This window comes from Neofelis nebulosa, chromosome 13 (genome assembly GCF_028018385.1).
Source record: "Neofelis nebulosa isolate mNeoNeb1 chromosome 13, mNeoNeb1.pri, whole genome shotgun sequence".
In the NCBI taxonomy this organism is placed as follows: domain Eukaryota; kingdom Metazoa; phylum Chordata; class Mammalia; order Carnivora; family Felidae; genus Neofelis; species Neofelis nebulosa.
The window spans coordinates 2,922,425-2,950,114 of record NC_080794.1 but is presented as its reverse complement, the minus strand read 5'-3'; the positions used below and the strand labels follow the sequence as shown (position 1 = coordinate 2,950,114).

The following is a 27,690-nucleotide window of genomic DNA, read 5'->3' as shown; positions in this document are numbered from 1 at the left end:
CATGTGATAGCATTTAGGGCCTACCTCAATAATCCAGGATAATCTCATCCCAAGATCATTGATTTAATCATGCATGCAAAGAGCCTTTTCCAAATAAGGTAACATCTACAAATTCCAGGAATTACGGTGTGGATATCTTTTGGAGGCCATTTTTCAGCCTACTATATGCAACAACAGGTAAGTGAAACAAGTGTTTTGAGAGATTAAATCAAACTGCAGAGAGAAAAGTGAGGGTCCTGGCACTCTGGATCTCCTGACCCCACTCACCTCCCCAGCACCGTCACACCAAACTTTAAGTCCTCTCTTCCTCTGCTTCTTGGGTCTCTTCCTCTTGAAAGTAGAGAGCCCTCACACACACACACACACACACACTCAATCAATTCTAATGTTAACTGAAATTTCACACATTCATATTATTTATATTTTATCCCAAATAAGCTAACATTCTAGAAAAAAGTTAACATCCTGTACACATTTCTTTTGGTCCACCATGGGACGGTGAACCTGGAAAAAACTCAGTAAAAAAATTGTTCATGTGAAAAGGTACTGTGATATACTGGCCTAAAAACCAGGCTCTGCTCTTAACTATCTGCAGGGTTTTAGACCAAAAAAAAGATACCAATAATAGCCAGGTTCCTTTGCAGACAGGGAAAGAGATAATCAGCCCACTTAAGTCACTAAAGTCTGCCTTTTTTTTTTAACTTTTCTATCAAATGTCTGTATAGGAAGGGACACCCCTTCCAGTCCTGTTACCCATTTCTCAATCTGTAGAAAGAGGTGAAGCACTCCTTGAACATGCAATAAATCAAGTGAAGTTGTTGACATTTCTGAAGCCCTAAGTGCCCTCACAGACAAGATGATCACTCTATCCCAGTGAGCTGGCCCCAGACAATCTAAGTCACTGCTTGGTCCTGTCTGGCACCTGCAGAGCAGCTGAGTTCCTCGGGCCCAGATGGAACATTCCCTCAGGGGAGCTTGCTCTCCTGGGATCCCAGCCAGCCTCTCAGCAACTCTGGGAGGATAGCAGCAACGTGGAAAACCTGTGGGAGGAGCTTCAAAGTCAGTCGTCTAAAAACAAGAGGGCCTTCTGCCCCCCTTCCTGCTCCATCAACCAGACTCTACAGCTTAGGAACTGTGGGTCACTTGCAGAATCTCCTAGAAAGGCAGTAAGATGGTGTGTCCACTATTTGTACATTCACCTGCTAACCCTCATTAAAAACGTGCTATGGTTCAGCCAGCAGGAAAGCGTGTCCAAGTACCTAATTAGGGGAAGGAGGTGGAGAAAAAAAGATTTTTTTGTTTGTCTTGGTGTTTGTGTTTGGCATCATGCCTAACCTTGGTTATCAGGTGTCGTCGTGAATAATGTATGAATGTGACAACACCCCAGGTGATCCTTGAAGGACAGACCGACTTCCTCACAGCCAGGGAAGGAAGGCAGAGGCCCACCAATATAGGGAATGTACTGTGATGTGGCCATCAAGACAGGACAGCCACTCCTCTGTGTTTCCACCTCCAAAGTCCCAGGAGGTCTAATAAACCCCGTACATAGCACCGCAGGGGTGGAGGCAGCTGAGTGTACTTCCAGCTGGAACACCGCGGAGAAAAGGCGCCACACTGAAATCACATCCTGTGCTACATATGAGAGGGAAGCTTATCATACACAGGTAGACCATCCGGGTCTGTGCACAAAGCTCACCACATCTGAAGTAGGTGTTACACGCTGTACTACGCTCCTAGCACTCATGAAAAATGCCAACACACAAACGGCAAATACCAACGGTGACCTGAAAGCCAGTACCGGCAGAGATTGTGGCCCTTAATTTACAGAGTCATAAACTCTTCTGTCAACAGAAAAAGAGGCTAAGACAATGCAGCTAGGTGAAGTAAATGGCGTTTGTCTGCATTCTCGTTTACAACGTGTTTTAATGTCTAGCTCATCTCTCAATTTTTAAGTTTTCTTGAATTAAAATTCTTAAAATTCATTTATTTTCAAGAGAGAGTGCAGGGGAGGGGCCGAGAGAGAGGGAGAGAGAGAGAATCCCAAGCAAACTCCTCACCATCATCACAGAGCCCGACATGGGGCTCGAACTCACAAACCGTGAGATCATGACCTGAGCTGAAATCAAGAGTGGGACGCTTAACCAACTGAGCCACCCAGGCATCCTTCAATTTTTAAGTTTCTACTTAAAATAAGAGGAAGCAGACACACACAAGTTCTGCTTTGGTGAGGATAATGTTGAAGACTAAAATTGAAATAATTCAAGTGCAAATTTCCTAACAGCTTAATGTTTTAAGATAAAATCATGGAAAGTCTCCCCCCCCCCCCAATATCCCAGCGTGGAACCTTCCTCTGTTCCTTCCCTAGTTGTCATGTAAATAAGAGATTCCAGAACCCAGAAACCTCCTGGCTAGGATCAGTCCCCACAACTCCTCAAGAGCTTGGTTTTCCATGCTGGATTACACAATGCTCGGAGAGCCAGCGAGGACAGGAGGCAAAGGGGATGGGTGTCTGGAGCACATGGCTAGTCCCTTCCGAGCAGCTTCCATGGCCTGGCCGGAGACTCAGAGGCAGTGCCGATTCCTCCCACAGTGATGCTGGGATGTGATCAGTGGCATGTGGGAAAGTGTCCAGCTGGGAGAGGATGTGGGACAGCTGCACATTAATATTACACACCACATACAAACACACCCCAGAAAAGGAATGTGTACCAAATGTCATTTATTTCACTTGGTTGCATTGTCTTAGCTTCTTTTCCTGATACTTCCTGCAAGCACCCCCCAGAGCAATGGAGACAGACTCCGGTAGATAGCAGGCCAAGTGAGGGTGTTTCCAAACCCTGGGGTGCAGGGAGAAAAAGAAGTGCATGTGCAGGGGGACTGCTGACAGAAACTGCACTCTCATTCCCATGTGTGCTCAGTGTGGCTCTTTTCTCTGGAAACATCTTCAAGTGCCAGTCGTGTCTCTGAGCAGACCCCAAATGCAGGCTACCTTTTCAGCAGGGACACAGAACAACACGGTGCCAAGAGTAGCCCTTCCCGTTCTGGGGACCCCCGAGTGGCATCCAGCTGCCATTTTGAAAGGGCTCTGGCACCTCTACAGCTAAGAGAAGACGAAGCAGGGCTTCTGGTTCTAAGCACAAACCTCCAGGAAGCCACTCAGATGCCAAACCCTAAAGGAGATAGAGAGTGGGATCCCCCCAACAGACAGGGCTGTCAGCTTGGATGATTTGCACACCGTCACCAAAGAACAATTGTGGACAAACCAATCTTGCTAAAGAAAGCAAAGCCAAGTTTATGACAATTGAGGCAAGAGCTGGGCACTGTCTAGACTGGTTTTATGCTTGGCCTCTGCAGTCATCATTCCTCTTTCCATGCCTCACATCATACTCTCGTTTTGTCCTAATGACATTGGTGGAGACAAAGGACAGAGGAACCAATTCAGTGCTGGCTGCTTTTCGCACCAAGAAAGAAATCCTAAACAAGCAGGGTAAAGCCAGCTGTGCTACAGATCACAGTTATGTGAGTCACTGAAATGGCGAATTCCCAAAATTTTTCTCCTTCTTCCCCACGACCTCACCCCATTTGCTTCAGAAATGAGCAGTGAACATGGTCACAGGCAGGGGGGACGTTCTAGACCACACGTCACGTCGGTGCAGGGACAGTTAGAACATCAACCACAGTGGACGTCATTGCTCATGCTCTCCTTTTTCCCCTCCCAGCACATCACAGACCCTGAACCCCATCTCCCATTTCCAGGCTGCAGTCACTCCTTCTGAAGGACTCTGAGGTCCCACACTCGCCCCTCAGCTGACCACAGACAAGCACTGACGGGATGAAACCAGTAAAGCATTTCAAACCTCTGGAGAAAAACTCTAAGCAAGTACCAAATAGTATTATTCTTTTCCTGCCAAGCCCTCCCGGCCCCATTCAAGAAGAGAAGGAATTATTGACTTTACTTCCCAGGCGAAGTAGAGATGTAATTGGAGCCCTGGAGGTTTCCCCACAAGGCGTCAGCGGGTCAATTTGCTGGCACTTTGAGGAGATAAAGCATGAAACTTTCTATTCTGTGCCAAGTGCTCCTTTCTCTGGAATTCAAAGTCATTTTTATGAGTGAAACTAGAAAGAAAGAGAGAAAGGCAACAAAACCAGAGGAGAGCCCTCCAGGTTCTCCCGGCAAACCTCTCAGACTCCAGCAGCCCCCTTCCCCTGAGACAGAGCACAGCCCCACAGCTGCCACGAACACTGAGGCAGAAGTGAGTCCGCTCACAGACTGCAAAGGCTGAGTATAAAGAAAAGTCACAATTCTTAAACCCCTGGATAAGCCATGTGAGAAAGGAAATCTCATTCAAATCCTACTTCAACAAATCTCATTACAACAAATTCTCCACCTCAATATCAATCCAACTTCCCTAATGACTTGGCCATTGGTTTATGAGAATTTAGTGATCACCTACTATGCACCAGTTCATGCACTGTTCCAACTGGGCCCTGCAGTGATCCATTTCCAACAACAGCTGACTTCACCTGTCACGTCCAGACAAACTGCTGGACGGTGGCTTTTACACCCCTCTGCGTTCTCTAAAATGCTCTTTCAGATGGCATCCCCCACACCCTCTGAGGCGCGTCTACACTATCACCATCTCCACAGGGCTGGATCCACACCCACCCCACCACCAGCAGTAATTTTTCCCCTTTTGGAACTCCCTCTGTTTATATTTTAAGGGACATGTCATGTGTAACTTCACTACTCTTATTGTGTACTGTGCTATTTCCCCTCCCGGGCCATAGAACACCTGAGATGAAAATCCTAAGGACAGTGCTCGGTGGGTCTTTAAAAATGGCCTCATGTCGTCCTTGTAGCCCATCCCTACTCCAGGTGCGGTTCTCTGGACCGCTGCGCAGCATCCTTTGGAAACTTACTAGAAACAGTGTCTCCACCGCAGCCCAGCCCTCCTTGGTCAGAATGTGCATTTTACACATTACGCAGGCGATTCACATGCACGTTAAAGTTTGAGAAGCCCTGTTATATACGATAGATGCTCAGTAGGAATTTTTTTAAGTAATAAGCCACGCTCCACACAAACATCTTCCCTACATGTATCCCGCCCCAGCAGACTGCGGATGAGCTGCGTAAGCCATCTTGAGGTGGTGAGAGTTCTCGGCCCTTGGGCTCACTCTAGCCTGACATCTGGGGGTGGGGGGGTGGGGGGGGGGGTTGCGTATGCATTCAGCAGCAAGCAACTCACTTGTTCATCACAAAACACTGACTGACTCCCGACCCACTACGTGCCAGGCCCTCTGCACATTTCATCAGAACATTCACCTCTCAACACCCTGAACCAGGCTTGCAAGGTTTGGGAGTTTAAACAGGAGGGGGGAGGTATGTGACTCGCTGTGTTAAGTGCCTCCCAGGGTGTTTGCTCACAGACTCCAGGTGGATCAGGAGGGACAGAGCCCCTGACCAGCCCCCGCCTCCAGAACTCAGCTGGCGGCTTGCTGCACCACGGCCTGGTCCTCCAGCAAGCAGAGCCCTGCACCGGGGTTTTCTCACACACCAGTACACCTCCCAACCACCCAGAAGGCTTGTGGAACACGGACGGCCTGGCCTGCCCTCCCAGTTCTCATTGAGGAGACATTCTCATTCTTGACATAGAAACAAGAAAAAAAAATCAGACGGAAACAGCAAATAAAGGTGTCTTTGTTCCTTTGGCTTCCCTGATGAGGCGTATCTTATCCAACCTTGTTCCCTCGGGTGTTTCAGAGCTATCTGGAGAAAAGACTAAAGAAGCGAGGCCTTTGTTTAATGAAGCCCGCTGAGAAAACCAAGTCCGGAAAAGTTCACCAGGCCTTGATCAGAAAAAGAGGGCTTGGTTTTCCACTTGTGTCTTCAGTTTTGTGTGTTAGAGCAGAGCTGTGTGCTAAAGGCCCACGCCAGAGAAAGTTAATTTGGGCAGCAGTTGGGAGCTGCAAACCTAGGCTCCCTTCACAGACAAAACTCAGCAGGGGGCACCGTGGTGCAGGCACCGCTCATGTGCTCTCTGCCCACAGCTGTGCGGGGTTCATGGGGGCCCTTGTCTCAGACTCGCTCCTCTCTCCCACCTAGCACCCTCACAAAATCAAGGCCTCCTGTAGAAAGAGCGGGAGAGTTTAGACCTCCACCTGCATTCCCCAATTCCTCCCCCTCCTCCCACCCCAGCGCATTCTAACCCCCACCTCCGTGGTAAATGTACTGACAACACGACACAGCACCAGCTCCGGGTGTTTCCAGAATAGGATCTGCTGCCTCCTGTTGATCACTCATCCCACTCCTGTAGTGCCCCGGTGCCAGTGGTCTGTGACGTATTCACTGGGAACACGAGAAAACGGGTCAAGAAGGTTGAAGGTTCAAGCCTCTAGGCTAAGAATCCTTAAGTCTGTATTCTATTTCCAGACCAATCCTGAGTGTGCTGAACCTGGTTATCACCAGGACCATCTACCAAGTTCCTAAGTGTCTGGGGGAACCTGCATGTTAAGTCCTCTCTCTTCCCCAGATGCAGCAGAAATGGCTGTGGCATCTCGCAATCGGCATCCGAAATCTTGAAGATTCTTCCCAGGCCAACCATTCCTGAAATCCTTCCTTTGACCCAGTCTGCTCTGTGTCCATTCAGCTGCCACGTCAGCTGTTTCTGCTGCAGATCCTACTTTGGGACGGTCATGTTAACTGTTTTTTTGTGGCATCTGACCAACTCCTACATCGTCTGGTCTCATGTTACTTTTCCTTTCTAGTATGGATATTTGGGGGCATCTACATGGGAATTTGATACATTTGACCCCTTTGGCACAGCCTGGCATTTCTCAGACTCATCCCATTTTCTCTCTCTGGTCCCGGAGAGTATGAAGTCAAAAAGCTTCTTGGGGACTTATATTTACAGGCATCCCAAGATCAGATAATGCGTCTACCTTACTTTTCTATTCCTGCCACATTGCGCAGCACACAATAGGTGTACAACAAATATTTTTTCGATGGATGAATAAATTATAGATATATCACACTCTAAGCAGGCAGATGATGAGTTAATATAACTTCCATTGTGCAAGTACTCTGAGTATTTCTGGATTATCAACAAATTTATAGCCCAATGATTAATGCTCATAAAGTGCTTTGAAATCCACAAAATAACAGTGCGGTAAAAGTCAATTGCTATTGAGTGGAGGTGATCAGAGGAACAGACCACACAATTCACTGAGGTGTAGAAGGCAGGTATGAATGAGGATAAAAGAGAAATGGTACATTCCAGAGAAAATGAGAAATAATTAATAAAAAATAAAATAAAACTCACCCTTATCATAATCATCTTCCTCAACTGCTTTTTCTTGAAGTTTCTGAAGCTTTAATCTTAAGGACTTTACCTATGTTGGTTTGAAGGAGGGGGTAAAAATGAAAGCCAAATTACAATAGCACTCAAGCAAACTTATTTTTTTTAAGCCAAGAACATTTAGAAACTATTTCAAAACTGAAATTCTTTATTCTCCTTTAAAAAAAGAATCGCAAATGTACATTTTTCCCATGCCAGATGCATTAGCTTCTCAAAAAAAAAGTTATATAAAGAGAAAGTGTAATTTGAGTATAAAGTCCACAGAAAGAGTTAGAAAGTTATTTTAAACAAAAACATCACATTGTACCCTTATCTGCATGAAAAAATGCATAATAAAAAGGAACGCAAATTTCCTGACCTGACTGAATGCTCACTGTTCTCAAAATCACATTAAAATTATGAAGATAAACACTCTGAGACTGAAAGAGAAGCCAAGAGAAGAACATGAGCTTCCACTCAGCAGGTTGTCCCACCGGCTGGGTGACAATGACAGGAAGGACTTCACAAAACCCTTCCAGAAAACAGTATCGTCTTATTTAACCCACATGTAGACACAGTGATCCCGTCGGTGTGTCTCCGATGTGTCGGAGAGTTAACAATACATTCATTTTTAAGTATTTTTCTTCTCGACAGGAAGCCCAGGTATTTTCTGAAGATGGATTCTTGGCCTATCAGTGAATGGATTTGGCCTTGCTCCTTAAAACACACCTTCCTCCCACCCTTGCTTGCCTCACACCTATATGTCCTTCAACACCTAACTCAGGTGTCACCCTCTCCAGCCTGTGTTAAATGTCCTTCCTCTATATTGCCATAGTGACCTGTCCTTGGACCTAGTCATATGACCCACTTAACAAATATTCACTGAGTGTCTCCTCGGGGTGTCAGCCACCAGTTTGAGGTGTTGAGGGTACAGCACAAAATTCTAAACCATCTCTCGACATGCATTCTTGTGCAGGAAGACAAAAATTAACATAATAAGTACGGTTTATGGAGCCTTAGAAAGTGATGAGTGTCGGGAAAGAAGAAAAACCGTAGAACCCAATAAGGGGCATCAAGAATGCTGGCAGGCGGTGGGGCTGCAGTTTTAAATAAGATCTCACTGACATTTGGGCAAAGACTTAAAAGTGGTAAGAGAGGAAACCCTGGGGCTCCTGGAGAAAACATTTCAACAAAGAGAAGAGTCAGAGCAGAGGCTCTTGGCAAAGTGTTGCTGGCCTTGCAAAGTAGATCGCTGAGTCTGGGATGGCCTGATTAAGGGCGGCTGTAGATGATGAGGTCAGAGAGGCGATGGGGAATGCATCATGAAGAGACACGAAGACCACTGAAAAGTTCTGATGCTGAGGGTGACGGGAGGGCACTTGGGGGGTTCTGAGCACAAAGTCCATGACCTGTATGAGGTTTGAATAGCCTCACTCTGACTGCAGTGGGCAAAGGAAGAAGTCGGATGGCCAGGGGAGGCCATGGAAACAGCCCAGGAAGGAGGTGACGATAGCCTGAATGATAGTGGGAACAGTGAAGACCATGAAAAGGGATCTGATCCTGGACACATTCAGAAAATGGCTGTTGGAAGACAGAAAAAATGGGATTTGTTAACAGATCGCAGGTAGGAGACGAGAAAGTCAAAATAAGGCTGGGTGTTTGGTCTGAGCTTGCGGGACAAATGGAGTTGCAAGAAATTACCATTGTACTCAGGACACCACAGTACAGCCATTGTTTTGTTTTGTCTGTGCGCTCCATTCACCCTTGGGCGTCTTGAGGGCAAGAACTACTTTCTAATCATGTAGAAAATGGCAGTGCTCACCCTTGTTTGGTTCTCCACTGCTCTGAGCACATGGAAGGATTACACTTCCTTCCCCACCTTGCTGTGGGTAATGGGGTATAGCTGCAAGTGTTAGACGTTACTTCGGCGTTGGGCATTTAATTGCTCTTGTAGGATCCTTACTGCTTTCCTCCTTGTCCCAGTGACTGACTCGTACGTTCAGGTAGTACAGGCGGGCTTCCTGAGTGACTCTGCGGAGCGGATCCCCCAATCACCTCTGTGAAACGCGACTTTTAAGCAAGAAACACAACTTTGTCCCGTGAAGACACTGATACTGTGTTGCTGTCTGTTTCTAACCAACTCTAATACAATCCAAAGCCAGACACAAGTAAGTCAGTAAATACTTTCTGAATGAGTGAATGATTACATTAACCCCTTTATCCTTGATTTGCTCCATATTACAAGTGCAAATTGTACCAATAACTCAGTCGTACATATTAGAGATAGAAGAAAGTCTGTATGGGTGGTTCAGCTGCCATATAAAGCGTACCATTGCCATCACCACACCCATGGGGTGGTACTGTTGAACGCTTACTGGAGCTGAAGCAGAAGACCTACAGGAAAGAAAGTCAAAGAAAACTTCATTTATAGCCAACATCCACTTCACTTTGTCCCCTTCAATCAATGATCCCTGTAGGACACCGAACTGATGCCCCGGGAGATGTCTGAATGTCCATCTTTGCTGGAAGCAGAGGCACTGATGGTCATGTCTCATCCAGTGACACAACCATGTAAGACAGGCGATTTCTCTCCATTTCCTCCAGCTTCCACAAGCTGAGGCGGGGCTCACTTGCAAGGTTCTCTCTTCCCTCCTCTGCACACCCAGTTAGCATTTCCTTTGATCACAATTTTCTGAGCCCCGTGCAATCCCTGGCAGTGTCCCTGGGTGACTATTTCTAAACAGCATAAAACACACATTCTGTCAATCCTCATTCGTGGTCGTCGTGTTCTATAAAGTCACGGGAAATGCTCAGTTAGCAAATACTAAACCATTGCTTCCAGGGGAAACAAGTGTTGGGCTTCTGAGAGCCTCTGATCACAACATCTTTGTCAACTGATCAAGATGTAACCTTGTTTTATGTGCGCTTCCGTTTAAAGACGCCTTCTTTAATATATATGGCTGGTTCATTAACACAGAACTCATGGCCACCAGCGCTACAGCTCATGCTGGAACAAAGCTCATTCAACACATGTTTCCTCGGTAAGGCACATTGCAGCCTCCTTGCACCTGGGAACGCTGGTCAGCATGGCAGCCCAAAGCTGGTGGACCATTTTAAACAGGGAAATCGTTAGGGTGCCTGGGTGGCTCAGTTGGTTAAGCGTCCGACTTCAGCTCAGGTCATAATCTTGCTGTTTGTGGGTTCGAGCCCCACACTGGGCTCTGTGTTGACAGCTCAGAGCCTGGAGCCTGCTTCAGATTCTGTGTCTCCTTCTCTCTCTGCCCTTCCCCCACTCACAGTCTGTCTTTCTCTCTCTCAAAAATAAATAATAAAACATTAAAAAATTAAAAAAAAAGATTTTCAGGAGGATTTACTGCAGGTAAGAGGAGTTTAAAAGAAAGGGAAAAACTATCAGTTTCACCAAAACGCAGAGAGCTGAATCGTGTGGACTGCAGAGGAGTCCCTACCAAGGGGAGGTTCTGTTTGTTTGGCTATTTGGGAGGGGGAGAAGCTGGTCATTATAACGGCATTCTACTTTTGCTTCACTTGAGTCAAAGCTTGACTTTTTGAGATGGAGAAATACAGATATGTTGTCAAGATTTGTTAAAAGAGATCTTGGCAATGAAATACTGAAAACTGACCTTTAGAGTTGGAATGATGATACAAACCTCTTCTTAGTGCCTGTGACCTTGTGATTCGTAAAAGGAAATACATATTTGGTCTTTGTTCACTTCTGACACAGAACGCCTAAAACCCTAGAAATTTCCTGTGAGGAGGGCAATAAAGTTGTCTTTTGTTATGTTAATCAGGTGACTCCAGGAAGACACCGAAGGCTGAGGGCTGGTTGCCAGGGGAACCAACCACATGACTGGAGAGGAGGGGAACTTACAGCCCCCATCCCCCAACCTCCTGGGTGGAGAGAGGGGCTGGAGGTTGAATCAATCCCAAATGGCCAATGATTTAATCAGTGCTGCCTGTGTAGTGAAGCCTCCCTAAAAATCCAAAGGACCGAGTTGGGAGAAATTCCAGGTTGGTAAACAGGTGGACATTCAGGGAGAGTGGTGTGCCTGGAGAGGACATGAAACCCCGTGTCCTTTCCTCACACCTTGCCTTCCTTCTGGTTGTTACTGAGTTATATCCTCCTATAATAAATGTATGATCTATTAAGTAAACTGCTTCTCTGAGTTCTGCAAGCCACTCTACAAATTAATCGAACCCAAGGAGAGCGTAGTTGTTGGAGCCTCCTATCCATGGCCAGTGGGTCAGAAGCACGGGTGACGCTCTGAACTTAAATGGGCATCTGAAGAAGAGGCAGGTGGTCTTGTGAGACTGAGCCCTTAAGCTGTGGGATCTGATACTATCTCTGGATAGGTGCGGTCAGAATTGCGTTGAGTTACAGGACACCCAGCTGGTGTTGGAAAATTGTTGGTAGGGGCAAACACCCCTCCAAGGCTGGAATTGGTCTTCTTATGCCTTAGCCAGTCAATCCAAAAAAGGTGTCAATTAAGTATCTGTGGCCCTCTTAACAAGATTAATTATTTCACTGAAAACAAAAATGACCCAAGCAACCTCTAAGGGCCGGAAAGTATGCCAGGCTTCAGGCACCCAAAACTGTCTAAGAGACATGACCTGTGGTTATAGAGCTCATGGCCGAGTGCAGAATTTGGACCCTCAAGCAAATGATTATCAAATGTGATGAGTGCTATAAGGGGCACGTCCAGATTGCTACGGGAGCAAAATGGAAGGAGGGATTCATTTGGTCCAAAGGGGGTAGGAAATGTCTCACAAGGAAGTGGCTTTAAACCCACACGAAGAGGATTACAGGAGCTTGGCAGATGGAAAAGTGCAGGAAGGTCATTCCAGGCAGAGAGCAAACTGTAAGCAAAGGCCTGAGGCACAGCTTTCCCTGGTGTCTTCAGGAACAGGAAGCAGCACCAGATGGCTGAGCCGGCAGGGGTGAGGCATGGGGGCAGGCTGGAGCAGGTCGGGAAAGGTCTCAATTATCAGGATATGGGACTTGGCTACCATCCCCAGAAGAGCAATGAGCCACCAAAGGTTTCAAGCCAAGGAATAACACTTTCCCACCAGTGTTCCAGAAGATAACTCTGCTGGCCATCCGGAGGATGACCTGGAGAAGAGAGACACAGGAGGAAGGCAAATCTCTTACAAAACCCAGGTTAAAACTAACAAGGATTTGAACCAGGGCAGAGGCCACGGCCGTGAGAGGCAGGTTAGCTGTAGGACTATGAGGGCTGACCAGATGTGCAGAGCGAGGAGGAGGGGGGTGGTGAAAATGCTTGCAGTTTCTCTCAGGAACTGGATGGAGTCTATTAATTAAAATCAGCAAGGGGCGCCTGGGTGGCTCAGTCGGTTAAGCGTCCAACTTCGGCTCAGGTCACGATCTCGCGGTTCGTGAGTTCGAGCCCCGCGTCGATGTCGTTGTGCTGATGGCTCAGAGCCTGGAGCCTGTTTCGGATTCTGTGTCTCCCTCTCTCTCTGACCCTCCCCCATTCATGCTCTGTCTTTGTCTCAAAAATAAAATAAATTTTTTTAATCAGCAAGTAGGTATCAAGACTGGGGCCCTTTAGAACGGGTTTGGTGGGGAAGACGATGGCATCAGTATTGAACACATCTAACTTGGGATTCTGTGCGTCAGCTGGAAAAGGAGACCCACGTGCATATCTGGCCTGGCTTCGCGGTCCACCGGAGTTATAAATCAGATGGCTAGGCTGAGGTCCTTGAGGGCTACAACAGGGCAAACAGGGACAGGGCCAGGAACATCAGGTCATAGGTAAAGAACTGAAAGTAAATGAGGTGCAGGGCACCTGGGTGGCTTAGTCGGTTAACGGTCCAATTTCTGCTCAGGTCACGATCTCACAGTTCTTGAGTTCAAGCTCCACGTCAGACTCTCTGCTGCCAGCACGGAGCCTGCTTTGGCTCCTCTCTCTCCCTCTCTCTCTCTGCCCCTCCCCTGCTCTCTCTCTCTCTCTCTCAAAAATAAATACATAAACATTTAAAAAAAAAAAAAGAAAAAGTAAAGTAAATGAGGTGCGATTGCCAGAAATGAGCACGACCTTCACACTTTCAGGTATTTCTACAAAATGCCTGAGGAGTGGGCCCTCACTTCCTTACATACATGTACAAATGAATGCACATGTACATATGCACACATGTGCACACATCACACGCACACACACCCCAGGAGGAAAACACAGCCTTTCAGCAGGAGGAGCCGCACAGCCCAGTGAGTCAGCCTGGGTCTCTCCAGGAACTTTTGGGAGTAGAACAACCCTCTGTACACACTTGTAGGACAACTGGGTGAACAGAACCGTCCTACCACCAGGGCTCACGGGCATACAGCCCGTCCTAGTTTCCAAAGCCCTGACATTCTCACCGCAGCCACAGAACACTCCTGTGCAGCGTCACCCTCTCTAAATAAGGAAACTGAGAGCCCAAGAGATGTAATGACCAGGAGCGAAGTCTCCTGACTGTGGCAGGCGGTTCCCACCGGGGCAGGATGGAATACAGTGAGTACAGTAAATGCAAACGAAGCCCGGCATCTTCCCCAACATGGGGCATCGCTGTCTTTATGCCACTCCCCCCCACACACACACCAGCCAGTTCCAGCTCCCCAGCCCCCTGGGGCCCCTGTTTCAAAGCAGAGCTGGGCAGAGCTAACCACACATCCGTCAGGCCAGGAATTGCAGAGGAACGTACAGCCCAAGAGAGAGCGAATCTGAGCATCCACCTGACAGAGAAGATGAGAACGAGAACAGATTTGTGTCAAACTGAAAGAGAAGAAACAGGAGTGCAGCAACATCTTTTTGCAGCCAGCTACCAAAGGGGTCCAGGCTTGTGACAATCACAGGCCCCAGCGGCCAGAAGACACCAACCTCCAGCTGCCTCTGGTCACTCAGCAGGCAGTCCAGCAGCACAGGCTCGCACCTCCTGAGTAGTGTTTCCCAACGGGGAGCATCCCCCACGCCGCTGCCCTCTGACCACGAGGGGACCAGGGGGCAGGAGGAGGCAGTGTCCACGTCCGGTAAAGAACGCATCTCACACTCCAGCCGGGGGCTGCCTGCTGCCATCTGGGCAGGGTCGGCCAGGCTCTGAGCAGCCTTGACGTTGAAGTGGGGAGAGAGAAGTCGAGGGTGTGCGTGGGGCCTGTCCAAGCTGGCGTCCTTGGCTTCCGTCTCCACGGGGCTCTGACAAGGGGCCTCAGCATCTCTGGACGGCAAGCAGCCTTCCGCTTCCCCACGTTCCCCAGCAGAGCTGAGCGAGAGCCGTATGAAGCTAAAGCTGGAGGTGAAGCCATCCTGAGAGCCGGCTGGGGCAGAGGGGACCCTGGGGCCACTTTCAAGGTTGCACCTGCTGCCATTCCCCTCCTCTGAGGACAGACAGCCTTTTGTCCAGGTGCCCTTTGCTCTTTCACCGCCGGCAGCTTCCCGGCCAGGGCCTGGGGCCTCAGAACTGTCCATGGATGGGAGCGCCCCCTGCCACCCAGTGTCCCCAGGGCCACATGACCTGGTGAGCCTGGCAGGTAGTTTGGTGTCAGCTCTGAGCTGAATCCCAAAGAGCCCCGAGGGTCCCCTCACAGCGGTCAGAGCCAGGCCTGGGTGGCCCACAATGGTCAGAGACGAGGCTGCTGGGCTCCCAACAGAGGGGCCTCGCCACTGGCCTCCAAGTTCAAGGCCACAGTGTCTGGCCCTGGACTCAGACTGGAGGGACTCCTCCCCGCACGCCGCTCCCTGGGCCCGTAACGGAGTGGCCACTGCTGGGTAGAGGAACCCGATCCGGGGCCCAGCTGTGCCTCTCATGTAGCCCGGCCTCCGTGCCAGCCGCCTCCTCCGAAAAGACGCTGCAGGTGGTAAGCAATCCCGGCTGCCTGGGAGGAAGAGAGAAAACAGCACCATAAACATGCAAATCTCACTGGCTCAGCTGGAACTGCATTTGGAGAGCATCCTAGGTTTAGAGGTCACCGCTCTGTGCATCTGTCAAAGAAGATGCTGGCTCAGTGGTCACGGGGCCAACCCGGGACGAAAATTCTGATGATTCCCTCCAAGTGCTTGCCTCGAACGTGCAGAAGCAACACAGCATCTCAGCTCTTCTGTTTAGCAGAGCAGCTGGTGTTGCTTTGAGTTATGCCAGCACATCAGCAGGCCCAGTGGAGACACAACCTCGGCGGCTCCTTCAGAACCCCTCCGGCATCTCGCCTGTTGGGCTTTTAGGCACATCAGCACTTTTATCCCAGAGTGGGCCTGGAAAGCAAGCGATTGGAAAGCAAATGCCAGCACGCTCCTCAAAGTGAGATGCGATCACTTATTCTAGCTACTTATTGAACAGTATGTGAGTTTTCACTATCTGAGCTGTCCATGTCCCCCGTGTCTCTGGAGCATGGAGAGCCAGCTGGGACACAGCTTATCCCCATCAGTTCCTCTCACACAGTGGATCACAGGAGGCCCTGCTTGACATGCTCTACAAACCAGCTCTGCAAAAGGAACAGAAACGGTAAAAAATGCTAACACCTCACAGGCGGGATCATAGAGCAGATGAGAACATAGACTCAGGCACCTCACTGCCTGGCTCAAAACCCGGCTGTGCCTTTGCTGGCTGTGACCTTCCACAAGTTACTTAACCTCTCTGTGCCTCAGTTGGCTTATCAGGAAAATGGAGATATTAATAGTACCTGTCTCATCACAGGGTGGTTTGTGAGCATTTAACTAAATGAGTTACTATGTCAAGACAGCCTAGAACAGTGCTTGCCACTGGTAGTAAGTATAAAGGGCTGCTTATTATTTTTACATTGCATAGGATGTTGTTACTCATAATAAGTACATCATCCACATTCATTTCACTTGCTCCCTACCAAAATCCTGTGAATCAACCAAACCAGGAATTATAACTTTCTTTTTACAGTTAAGCACACTGACACACGGAGAAATGGATATTCCAGAAACTCCTGCAAGTGACTGAGTGGCCAATGTCAAAGTCTCCCGATTCTCCAGGCCCACACGGTGCTGTCATCGGGCTCTCTGCCACAGCATGAATCAGATGAGATGCAAAGCATACAGGTAACACCAGGCAGTACTTGAGCGCAGTTGTAGGTATACTACAGTCTGTGGTGAGGAGTGAAACACAGCTTCACACCAGGCCCACGCATCCTGCTCTGCCCCCAGAGCATGGACAGGTCCAGGATCTTTGTCATGGTAAACGGAAAGTGCTAGGCATTTAGGCTCTCCCTGTGTTATGATCGTGGCACACACCAGTCTTTGGAATGGGTGTCAGTGATAATCCCTGGGGACATGAGCGCAATGACCCATGGGCCACCTGTTCCCTGAATTTGAGCATCAAAGGACAAGAGAGCCCAAGACGTGTTCAGCCAGTGTCTTCTCTTGCCAACCGGGCGTGCCAACTGCCTGGTCCGGGGGAAGGGCTAATACCACCCGTGTCCATAGGATTCTGGAAGCTGGCAGTGAAGGGAGGAATGTAAGGGCTATGAGGGTGGGAGAGGAAGTCAGGGTAAAGGAAGGAAGTATGTAACATACAACCCTGGGAGCGTGATACCATTTTCATTTTATAAATAATAAAATTAAAGCTCAGAATTTTAATTCGCCCCAGAACTCCCAGATCATAGCTTACCAAAGCCTGTTTTGCTCATTACAAGACAATAAACCGGCACAATACCCTGCATTTAAGTTGCTTGATAAAAGGCGAATGAATTAATGGATGCATGGATGAAGGGAGGGAGGGATGCATGAACGAAGGCCTATCTGGTTCTAAAACACATGCTCTTCCTATACCCTTTGCCTCCAAGTATATCACTTAGGATGAGAACTTGAAATGACAGGAAGTCAGAAGAAAGATTGACTTTCTTTTTTCTTGACAGAGGGCATGCAAAGTTGGAATCAGTAGAAATGGACATGATGAAAATATACAGAAAATGTATAGAAGGAATCATTAATAGGCCAAATTGGACCACCCATTCTGATGGTTACTATCAAAAAAAAAAAAAAGAAAAAAGAAAAAAGAAAAAGAAAGAACACCAACAGGGATTAAGGAGGGCACTTGTGATGAGCACTGGGTCATGTATGGAAGTATTAAGTCACTATATTGCATACCTGAGACTAATATTACACTGTAGGTTAACTAACTGGAATTTAAATTAAAACTTAAAAAAAATTACGACTTTGAAAATAATTTTTAAAAATCAGAAAATAACAAATGTTGATTAGAAGGTAGAAAAACTGCACCTAGCATGCGCTGTTGGTGGGAATGTAAAATGTTTTCAGTGCAGCTGAAAATAGCATGGCAGTTCCTCAAAAAGTTAAAAATAGAATCACTACATGGTCCAGAAATTCCACTTCTCGTTATCTGTCCACAAGAATTGAAAGCAGAGTCGCAAAGAGATATCTGTACAGCCATGTTCATAGCAGCAGGATTCACAACAGCCAAAGGTAGAAGCAACCTAAGTATTGAGGAATGCATAAACAAAATGTGGTCAATTCATACAATGGAATAGTATTCAGCCTTAAAAAGGGAAGAAGTTCTGACACAGGCTATACAGCTTGGATGAACCTTGAGGCCATCATGCTAAATGAAATAAGCCAGTCACAAAAGGACAAATACTAAATACTGTATTTACATACATATATACATTTATATACGGTGTCTAGAGCAGTCAAATTCACAGAGATAGAGAGTAGAATGGTGGTGGCCAGGGGCTGGGGAAGAGGGAGTTGGTGTTTCCTGGGGACAGAGTTTCAGTCTGGAAGACAAAAAAGTTCTAGAGGCAGATGGGGCTATAGCTGCCCAACAATGTGAATGCCATTGAATTATACACTTAATAAAAATGGCTAAGAGGGTAGGGGCGCTTGGGTGGCTCAGTTGGTTAAGCCTCTGACTTCAGCTCAAGTCATGATCTCATGGTTTGTGAGTTCAAGCCCCATGTCAGGCTCTCCGCTGTCAAGGTGGAGCCTACTTCAGATCCTCTGTCCCCTTCTCTCTCTGCTCATGCTCCCCAGCTCATGCTCTTTCTCTCTCTCTCTCTCTCTCTCTCTCTCTCTCTCTCTCAAAAATAAACATTTTTAAAAAATGGCTAAGAGGGTAAATTTTATGTTCTATGTATTTATCCCAATTAAAATTTTTTTAAATGTTTAAAGAGGTCAAATTGGATCACTATGCTATGTGGCCCAAAGGGCCTCCCATTCTCTCCCTCAGGGGTGTCACCATCTGAGGATGTCCCCTGCATGTTAGGGCCCCAATCACAAGAAGAAGAGGATTCATGGGGCCGTGGGAGCTCAGGAGGGAGCAGGGGTTGGCTAAAAAGATGGGCTAACTCTCATATGCCCATACAGTGAATCCCAAAGGCAGTAGGGAGAACACTGAATTCTGGCTCCAATTACCAACAGAAAACAACTCAGCAATTTCCTACCTTGAGAAAGGAGTCCTGTGATACCTATATTGTCTTCTGGTTTAAAAAGACTTTTAACTATTTTTTTAATGCAAGGTAATTGTCTCCCAGATAACCCTTCTAAAGTCGAAACAGCGATGCCAAGGGGAAAATAATTTCTTTGAAATGTCATTTCTTTTACAGCTAGATGAGCCTTTTCTAAAGCTACTCAACCGAGGGTTCTGAAATCCCCCTAAGCCAGGTTACAGATGCTGCACAAAGCAGCTACCGGATGGGAACCCACGTTCCTACTGGGTTCTGGTGAGATGTCAGGGGGCCACCGTGCCGCATGAACAACAAGCCAAGAAGACCAGACATGAGAAAAATGCTCACCAAATGTGGGGATGAGAGAGGAGGGCCTGGTGTGTGGATGGCCCAGCTCCTGCACCCACCGGACCACTCATACATCCCATCTCCCAGCATGGGCCTTCTCAGAGGGCAGCCCAAGAGGCAGGGACCACCACATTCTATGAACGCTAACCCTCAGGAGAGCCGGATCTGGAGGGCACTTCTGGAATGAGCTAGAAGGATTAGAAGAAACCCACCTTGGGCAGATGGCAGCTCTGAAACTTCTAGAAAAGACCCCCAGTTCCCTGTATGCGAAGTCCCCTTTTTTCACTTTTTTTTTTCAATTTTTATTTTTTGAAGAAATGTATGATGTCCCCTCTGGCGAGAAATCAATGATTACCATATATCCAGGCTGAGATACTACATCTTAGATTTGTTCAAACCCAAGCCCTCCATCATGCCCTGCCTGCAGTTAAGGAAGGGTTGTGACACATTCAGACCTTGGAGGACAACATTCGTTCCCAACACCTAACTTCAGGGTGGAGCGGGCAGGAAGTAAAACATGGTAAGGTGCAGGGAGGCCTGAAGTGCACATAGGCTTTGAGAGCTGGCCAGGGAAACCAGCTGTGCCTTCTGTTCTTTCACCCAGAGATGGCTGCATTCTGCCCATCTGGCCCTGGACAGGCTGAGGAGGGAGAGGTGCCTCACGTGGCCTTCTCTGTCCCTCACAGCCTCCCACTCCATAGTAGACGCTGCGGGGAGGAACGCAGACCTGCCGGTCCCTGGTTGTGCAGAACCCCCAACTCCAACCCCTCTCCAGCCCCGTGAGCTCTGGCATTGGAAGCAAGTGAAAGAGAAGAGCTTAGAATAGACCCAGGTGTCAGAAGGCCTCTACACACAGTCCAAATAAGGTGTCTGGAAACATGAGCTTATCTAACTTACAGGGAAAACTGGGGGAAACCTAGGTTAGTCAACCAGTCAGATCAGAGAGAATCCTATCTACCTGTCTCTAGTGCTTTCCTTCTTCCGGACAAATCCTTCCCACCCTTCAGCTTCCAACGCCCTTCCCCATCAGCTCCCTTGTTCTGATCACCCAGTTCACAGGGCTTCAACAACGGTCCACATCACTCCTGCCCCTCTACTAACTAACACCCAGCACTGCTTGCTATTTTCTTCGGTGTATATAAACCGTTCCCCTCTTATGCTCTATATAAGCTTCCTGATACCCTTACAATTCCCTAAAAATCCTAGTATACAGAGAAGGCATTCCAATACACATTGGCCAGATAATATTTATTTTTAAATAGGAAATCTAAAATATGTAATTTAAGAAAACACGATACATGTGAATTTACTTGGAAGAACTTAAAACCAAGACCCAAAGTTCAAATCTACATGAAGTGCCCGTGTGGGCTTGGGTGAGTCACCAATGATTTGATGATCCCAGGGCCTTGTGGGGAAAGCATGTCTGTCTCCTGAAGAAGAAATACGGGCACTCAGGGCCACTGCTGAGAACACAGAGAATAGTCAGAGAAGAATAGACACATAAGACTTTACAAAACACGACTTGGATAGAAATGTACGGTGTGGAAGCATAAATGAATGTATTCTTCTTGTGGAAAGAATTTTAATCCTATTTGTCATGGTTGAGGCCGAAGTCTTTTCTAAAACATTCAGGTTAACCAAAGATTCTGAATCGTAAAGAAACCACACATCCCTGTGGATTAGCTTGTTTTCAAAGAATCAGAATCCAATCATATACACACTAAAACACAAACACTCTGCTGAGCACGAGTTCATCTTTCTTCGATAGTTCAGAGAGCACTTGAGGATTCAGAAGTGGCTTCGGGTTGTTGTGAGAAGCTTCTAGCAAGCAGGGAGAGTCCTAGTGTGGAATAAATCAACATTTATGGCGCTTCCATTTTAACTGCGCAATCCGTTTTAGTACAACAATTCCTTATTGAACACTGGATTCTGTGTGGGATGCGGACGTGAGCAAGACGGCACCCCCACCCCCAGCTGTTCGTGACCTAACAGCTTGCAAGGGATGTAAGCCATGTCCCAGGATGGGATGTTATGCTTCCATCACGGAAGAGGGAGAACTCAATCTGACATTAGATGAATGGGGTAATCTAGTTGGCTTTGTTGGTTTACCTCACAGTTCTTTGCCCTTCAGCAAAGCAGAGACTCTATGAACTCCAGAACACTCCTGAATTCGTGTCACCCCAAACATCTCTTGGGACTGGCGAGAAGAAGGGTGATTTAGAGGCCTCTGGGACACAGGGCAACTCTAAGGAGCAGGTCTGTGCTGTGGTGTGAGACCTTCTTCCTCCCATCTCCCTTGCAGCTCCCCTGCCTGCTCCTGCTCCCCTCCTTTAAAAAAAAAAAAAAAGTTTGTTTATTTTGAGAGAGCGCATGAGCAGAGGAGGGGCAGAGAGAGAGGAGGAGAGAATCCCAAGCAGGCTCGCACTGTCAGTGCAGAGCCCAACGTGGGGCTCGAACCTACAAACTGTGAGATCATGACCTGAGTGGAAATCAAGAGTCAGACACTTGGGGCACCTGGGTGGCTCAGTGGGTCAAGCATCAGACTTCAGCTCAGGTCACGATCTTGGGGTCTGTGAGTTCAAGTCCCATGTACAGCTCTGTGCTGACAGCTCAGAGCCTGGAGCCTGCTTTGGATTCTGTGTCTCCTTCTCTCTCCGCCCCTCCCCACTCATGCTCTGTTTCTCTCTGTCTCTCAAAAATAAGTAAACATTTAAAACAAAAATTTTTTTTTAAAGAGTCAGATGCTTAGCCAACTGGGCTACCCAGGCGCTCCTCCCCTCCTTTACCCTGCACAGACGGGCAGCTCCCTCACCCAACCTCCTGCATGTCTCACTCTGTCTTGATGTCTGCCTCTCAGAGAACCCAAACCCCACCCTAGAGAAAGCACAGCACGCGGGCGCACATGGCCCTGTCTGCTTGTGGTTTGCCATCTTTGGGGGAGCAGAGAGAGGAATCAAACATGCACACAGGTAGGTCTGGCGGCGGGGGGATGGACAGGTCCATGGTGCTGAGCCATGGTGCTGAATGGGGCACCTGGCTTCGTCTGGCGGGGTCTCCGAGTGACATCTGGCTGAGCTTGACAGATGAGCAAGAGGTGTAGAGGTCACAGGGGACGCTGTGGGGAAGAGCCAGAGAGGAAGGAACAAGGCCAGCTGGTGGCGTGGTGTGGAGGACGCTGCTGATGGGCAGGGGCGGGACGGAGCTGGACGCCGCCGTGTGTCCTGGCCGCATCCAGCCTGGGCCTTTGCCTGGAGAGGGATGGACGGTCTTTGAACGACCTGAAGCAGGGGAGGGGCATGATCAGATCTGCAAGTTTTGACAGATCACTCTGTGGAGAAGGGACCACACGGAAGCGAGAGAGGCCACCAGGAGAACACTTAGAGGACACCACACAGGAATGCCTGGGTGGCTGAGTCAGTTAAGCAACCAAATCTTGGTTTGGGCTCAGGTCATGACCTTGAGGTTTGTGAGTTCGAGCCCCAAGTCAGGCTCTGTGCTGTCAGCACAGTCTCCCACCCTCCACCACCCTTCCCCAAGCAGTGTGTAGACACACAAACGATCGGGGGCTGAGCGAGTGCTCTTGTCAATGAATTCTCCCAGCAAAGTTATCACCACAGGCTTGCTGACATGTTGTTCTTCACAAGCTGACACTCTCCATCCCTTTGAAAGACAGATTGTTTTCCTAGATGGGATTGTTCACCAGCTGCTCATGGTAAGCACAGCCACTTCACCGTGATCCAGCATTTCCATAATCTTCAAAGCCACGCGCACTGCGGGTACAGACAGGTCTGCAGGGCACGGCCCTCGCAGCCAGCCGCTGGGAGTTTGTGACAGCAAAGCTCTGTCTGGTTTCCTATCAGCCTCGTGGTCACCCAGATGCCAGCGTTTGGACTCCCAAGCTGCAGACATCACTTCCTATAATAGCCTCACAGTCTAAAGGGACAGGTTCCACCCAGAATTGTGGGGTAACTGGCAAGAATGTCAGCCCTGACTGAGTCAAGGAAACTGACAAGATGGCACTGCCTGGAACACAGGAGACAGGTATGTGCTAAAAGTACGAAAATGAGCAAAAGAATGATAGACACGGGGCGCCTGGGTGGCTCAGTCGGTTAAGCGCCGACTTCGGCTCAGGTCGCGATCTCGCGGTATGTGAGTTCGAGCCCCGCATCGGGCTCTGTGCTGACTGCTCAGAGCCTGGAGCCCGTTTCAGATTCTGTGTCTCCCTCTCTCTCTGACCCTCCCCCGTTCATGCTCTGTCTCTCTCTGTCTCAAAAATAAATAAATGTTAAAAAAATAAATAAATAAATAAAAATAAAAAAAATAAAAAAAAAAAAAAGAATGATAGACACAGCACAAGCTGGCTGGGGGAGGGGACATGATTCGCGAGGGACTTCAAGGGTAACGTTCCATCTCTCAAGCGGGTGGTAGTTACGTGGGCGCTGACAATATATGCAACCTATGAATAACAGAATTTTTATAACTGTGAGGTAGTCTGTAATGCGTTTTCAGTGCCACAGTCCCTGCCCTCAAGGGGCTCACAGCTCGGTGGACATGGCAGAAACGTCAACAAGCAGATGCAGAATGGGCCAGAAGCAATCCTACCACAGGAGGGAGGGAAGGGCCTCGTGGAGGAGCTGACCCTGCAGCTGAACTGAAAGACTGAGGCTACGGAGGCCATAACGGAGGTGAGGTCACTGTCAGTGGAGGGAAGGAATGGAGGTAACAGCTCAAAGAAGTTCAAAATGTCTGGGGCCCAGGCAGGCATGGCCCCTGTGGAGAAGGAGGCAGACAGCAGGCTGTGAGGAGCCCAGGTGGCAGACAGGTGGGGCTGGGGCCCAAGGCAGGGCCCTGTGCTGGAGAGAAGAGATGGGGAAGCACAGTTGGCTGGTGGAAATCCATAAGAGCCCGTGATGCCACCTAAGGAAGAATTCTGGAAAAAGAGGAAGCTGGGGGAAAGAAGTGACTGGAAATGACTGAGGGTAACCATGTGGGCTCCAGGACGCGTGGGCTGTGGGATATCGGTCTTGCCACGTGCAGCCCGATGCGTCTGGCACCATTCTTGGTATGTGGACACTAGTCACCTCTTGTCCTCAGTTTTAGCTCTCCAGTGGAAACACTGAATGGTCCCCAAACTTGGCTGCCCAGCAGAGTCACTGGGGTATCCTTCCAAAATTCCAAAGTCCCAAGCTGATGAAATCACAATGTTGAGATATGAGACTCAGTGCCCCCAGTGGGATTCCAGTGGGAAACCAGGCCTGGGAACCTCTGCTCTAGGAGAAAGTCCTATTTAACATCCTGTTGTGCTCAGAATCCAAGTGCGTCATAAACAACGTTCGCCACACCACAGAGAATGTTGCTTTGCAGAATCTTCTCTTTCCCTTCAACTTTTTTGTTTCTTGAAATGTGGCTGTTAGCTGTGAGCCTCTACACGTGGACAAAGTGTGGCTTGAAGTTAAAATATGTCCCCATACATCTGTTCTAAATCTTCTAGCCTGGATAAGGCTCCCACTTTCAGTCAAACAGTGGGAGTCCTGGGCCCCACAACATGCCCTCCCACGAGGAAGGGGCCAGGAGGCAGGCAGCTGCTGTGAGCGGTCTCACTTCCCTAAGGCGCAGGGAGGGGAACGGGGGGCCAAACAGCAGGTCAACATTCAGCCCACTCTGGAGTGTAAGGGCCAAAACCCACGCATGCAACATGCAGTGTGGATTCTGGACTAGATCCTGCAACAAAGAAAGGATATTGGTGGAAAATCTGATTTAGATCTGTAGTTTAGTTCGCTGTACCAGTGTCCATTTCTGAGATGTAATAACTGTGCCATGATTATACAAGCTGTTAGCATTAGGGGAAACTGAGGACAAAGAACTCTGTCGTGTCTTTGCAACTCTTCTATAAATCTGTAAGTATTCCAAAATAAAAAAAAAACTTATTTAAAAAACAGGTACACATGTGTGCACACACGGTTTATGGACCTGTACCTTGCACTAGGAAAGGTTATGGACTCTGGAGACAGACTGCTGGAGTTTAGAATGTAGCTCTCCCAGTTCTCGGTGAAAGCTGTTCACCAGCCTTTCTGCTTGCATTGTCTTGTTCGCTAAAGGGGGCTCTAGTTCATGGAATTGCTGGAGAGATAGATAAGATTATGAACTTCACTGCCCTATACCACGCCTGGCACAGAGTAACCATTCAAAAGCTGTTTTTATTTTCAATTCAGGAATAAAGGCAAGAATATCATCCTGAAGCAAAGACACCTGGACATGGGCACCTGGAGGCAGAGTTCAAGGCAAATCTAAAGCAAAGCAGCCTCAGGCCTGACTCTAAGCCTTTTTCTGTACTGTTAGTAGACTCCTAGAGGCCAATAGCGATCTGTTCTTTCTCTCTTTCTGTGTGTGTGTCTCTCTCTCTGTCCTTCCCTGTCTCTCTTTCTCTTTCTCTTCTCTCTCTGTCTCTCTGTCTCTCTCCCTCTCTCATGCACACGCACACACACACACACACACACACACACACACCATCCAGCACAAAGTCACAACCTATACTCTCTTGCCGACCAATACCTTCCTACCTCTCTGATCCACTTTTCTGTGTTCTGTTTTCTTTTCTTTCTATGCCTGGATTTACTTCCTCCAGCTGAAGCAAGTAGTTGAGGAATTTAGCAGCAAGAGATTCACAGACCACGTGAAAGCGTTTGCTCTGAAGTCACTGAACAACCTCTCTCCACAGTGCTATTAATTCTTATAAACGATTGTCTTTTTCTTTTCATGTAAAGTGCTACTCAAAACTCTGATCGCCATCTGAACCCCCCTCAAGAGTGCTGCTAGCTACAGATGGGTGTCTCTAATGAATTTTTTAACTGCTGCCCTAATAAAATATGGATGAACCAGAAGGAGCCCTCTTTGTAGCTGTTATTTCAAAACAACCAAACAACTTAAGTTCCTGCTCTTAGTCGTGCAGCAAAGAGTTGCAAGCTCTCACATGCACCCTAGCAAAAGATCACTTTTTTTCATGCTAGTCCATCTGCAAAGTTCACAGTTACCTTTTTAATGCCGTATTTTATGCATGGGGCTTATTTTCATGGCTTTCTAAATGCCCCACTTTGTGTGCCAAATTTGCGATATGTTTATTAAAAAATGATCCCAAATTGTCAGCACTTTGCACATAAGTAGTGCCCTGGAGACTGGAGCGTCTTTCAAGGAAGTCCCTACTTGGCACTAAATTTTTATAATACTCAGAATTTAAGCCCACATCAAAGGTTTGTGCCACTCTAAATGCCTGACCTTAAAAATGATACAATTATAGCATTGCAAATGTACTGCTCAATGACCCTATTAGAAAACAGGAGGAAATTCGGTATTTTTTTCCCCACACTTCACTATGGAAATTTGGTGCACTGGTCCGAGGGAATAAAAGAGAGATCAGCATTATACAACTCCTGTGGCATAAAGATCTGGACTCCATATGCACGCGGCTAGGTGCTGAGGGGGACCTGTATCTCAACCTGGGTCTGAGATGTAAGGAAATATATTTTAATAGAATATGATTGCCTTTTGTCTACACTTGAGGATTCCTCTTTTATAAAACTTTTCTAGTCTCACTTCATATTGAGATGCTATATATAGCATCCAGGTTTTAAGAGGCCATGACTACATCCAGAAAGCTCAAATCTCTCTGACTCATTCAAATCCAAATGACATTTGGAGTTGATGATAACGAGGCAGGGGTGGACTGGAGGTAACCTTCATGCTACCCACCAATGAAGGGTTTGTCTAAACAATAATACTTTAACACTAATTCGGAAGATAACACTGGGGAATACTTAGGATATTTAAGAGAACAAACTTTTTTCAAGTATCCATTTACATTCATGCAGTGCAAATTAATTATAAAGAATTCCTGTCTCTTCTTGCCTTTAGAGTGTCTCGTTACTGTGGAATGATCTCGAACAAAGCAATACATTTTACCACTAAGAATAAGCCCCCGCAGATGCTTTGATGCTCAAGTGTCTGAAGCACGCTTTGGTTACAGCAATATGTTTCCACACTGTGGAAAGCGACTAATCACCCTCACTAAACTCCTTTTGAAAGCTTTTGTTCCCAAAGTGGCATATTTTATGATTTTTAAATTATTAAAATGAGATGCTCCCGTCTCCACCAGTCACTCCTCTCAGATAGATACCACATGTGCACTCAGATCAGGGCCATCTGCCAGAGGAGGCAAAGAGCCCGAGGCGCTGGCCGCTCCCCTGAGGGCTAGGATTCGCCTGTGGTGAGGACACAGCCGCGGGTAGCACAGCCGGGCACGCCGCCAGACAGCAAGCAGGGGAAGTCACGCCCGCAATCCGAGGCTGTGCTCCCCGGCAGGTGGGTGTGCGTCGGTGAGGGATGGTTGCCCCACTGGGCACACACTCACCAGTAAGCTGCGACAGTGCCCAGCTCTGTGAGCTCAAGTCACCCATGCGACCTGGTGTCCACCATCAACTATCCACCAGAAGACAAGCTACTGCCAAACATCCCCGAGGTGACATGAATGATGTTCTCAAGAGCGTTCTGAAGTTAGACTGCCCCTCTTTGGCTCGTCCA

The 27,690-nt window shown here is 47.9% G+C and overlaps 1 protein-coding gene and 1 long non-coding RNA gene across 9 annotated transcripts in view; one reads left to right on the top strand and one right to left on the bottom strand.

Moving 5' to 3' along the window:
- DISC1 (DISC1 scaffold protein) overlaps positions 1 to 27,690 on the bottom strand; it is a 361,779-nt gene that overhangs the window by 295,130 nt on the left and 38,959 nt on the right. For 4 of the 6 annotated variants that reach the window (XM_058696149.1, XM_058696150.1, XM_058696145.1 and 1 more), the window contains exons 2-4: positions 20,499 to 20,579; positions 14,228 to 15,219; positions 7,320 to 7,389 (exon numbers count right to left, since the gene is read on the bottom strand). In XM_058696149.1, coding sequence (XP_058552132.1) covers positions 7,320 to 7,389; positions 14,228 to 15,219; positions 20,499 to 20,579 — 1,143 coding nt within the window. The remainder of the gene's footprint in view (positions 1 to 7,319; positions 7,390 to 14,227; positions 15,220 to 20,498; positions 20,580 to 27,690) is intronic. The other 2 variants (XM_058696146.1, XM_058696147.1) reach the window with 2 other exon arrangements.
- Positions 22,762 to 27,209, top strand: LOC131492531 (uncharacterized). Of its 3 annotated transcripts, none has more exons than XR_009252098.1 (3): positions 22,762 to 23,157; positions 23,608 to 23,801; positions 27,025 to 27,209. It is a non-coding gene; the product is annotated as an uncharacterized LOC131492531 (long non-coding RNA). The 3 variants fall into 3 exon arrangements; XR_009252096.1 differs by having other exon boundaries at positions 22,764 to 23,157; positions 23,626 to 23,801; XR_009252097.1 differs by lacking the exon at positions 27,025 to 27,209 and adding an exon at positions 25,329 to 25,997 and having other exon boundaries at positions 22,764 to 23,157; positions 23,626 to 23,801.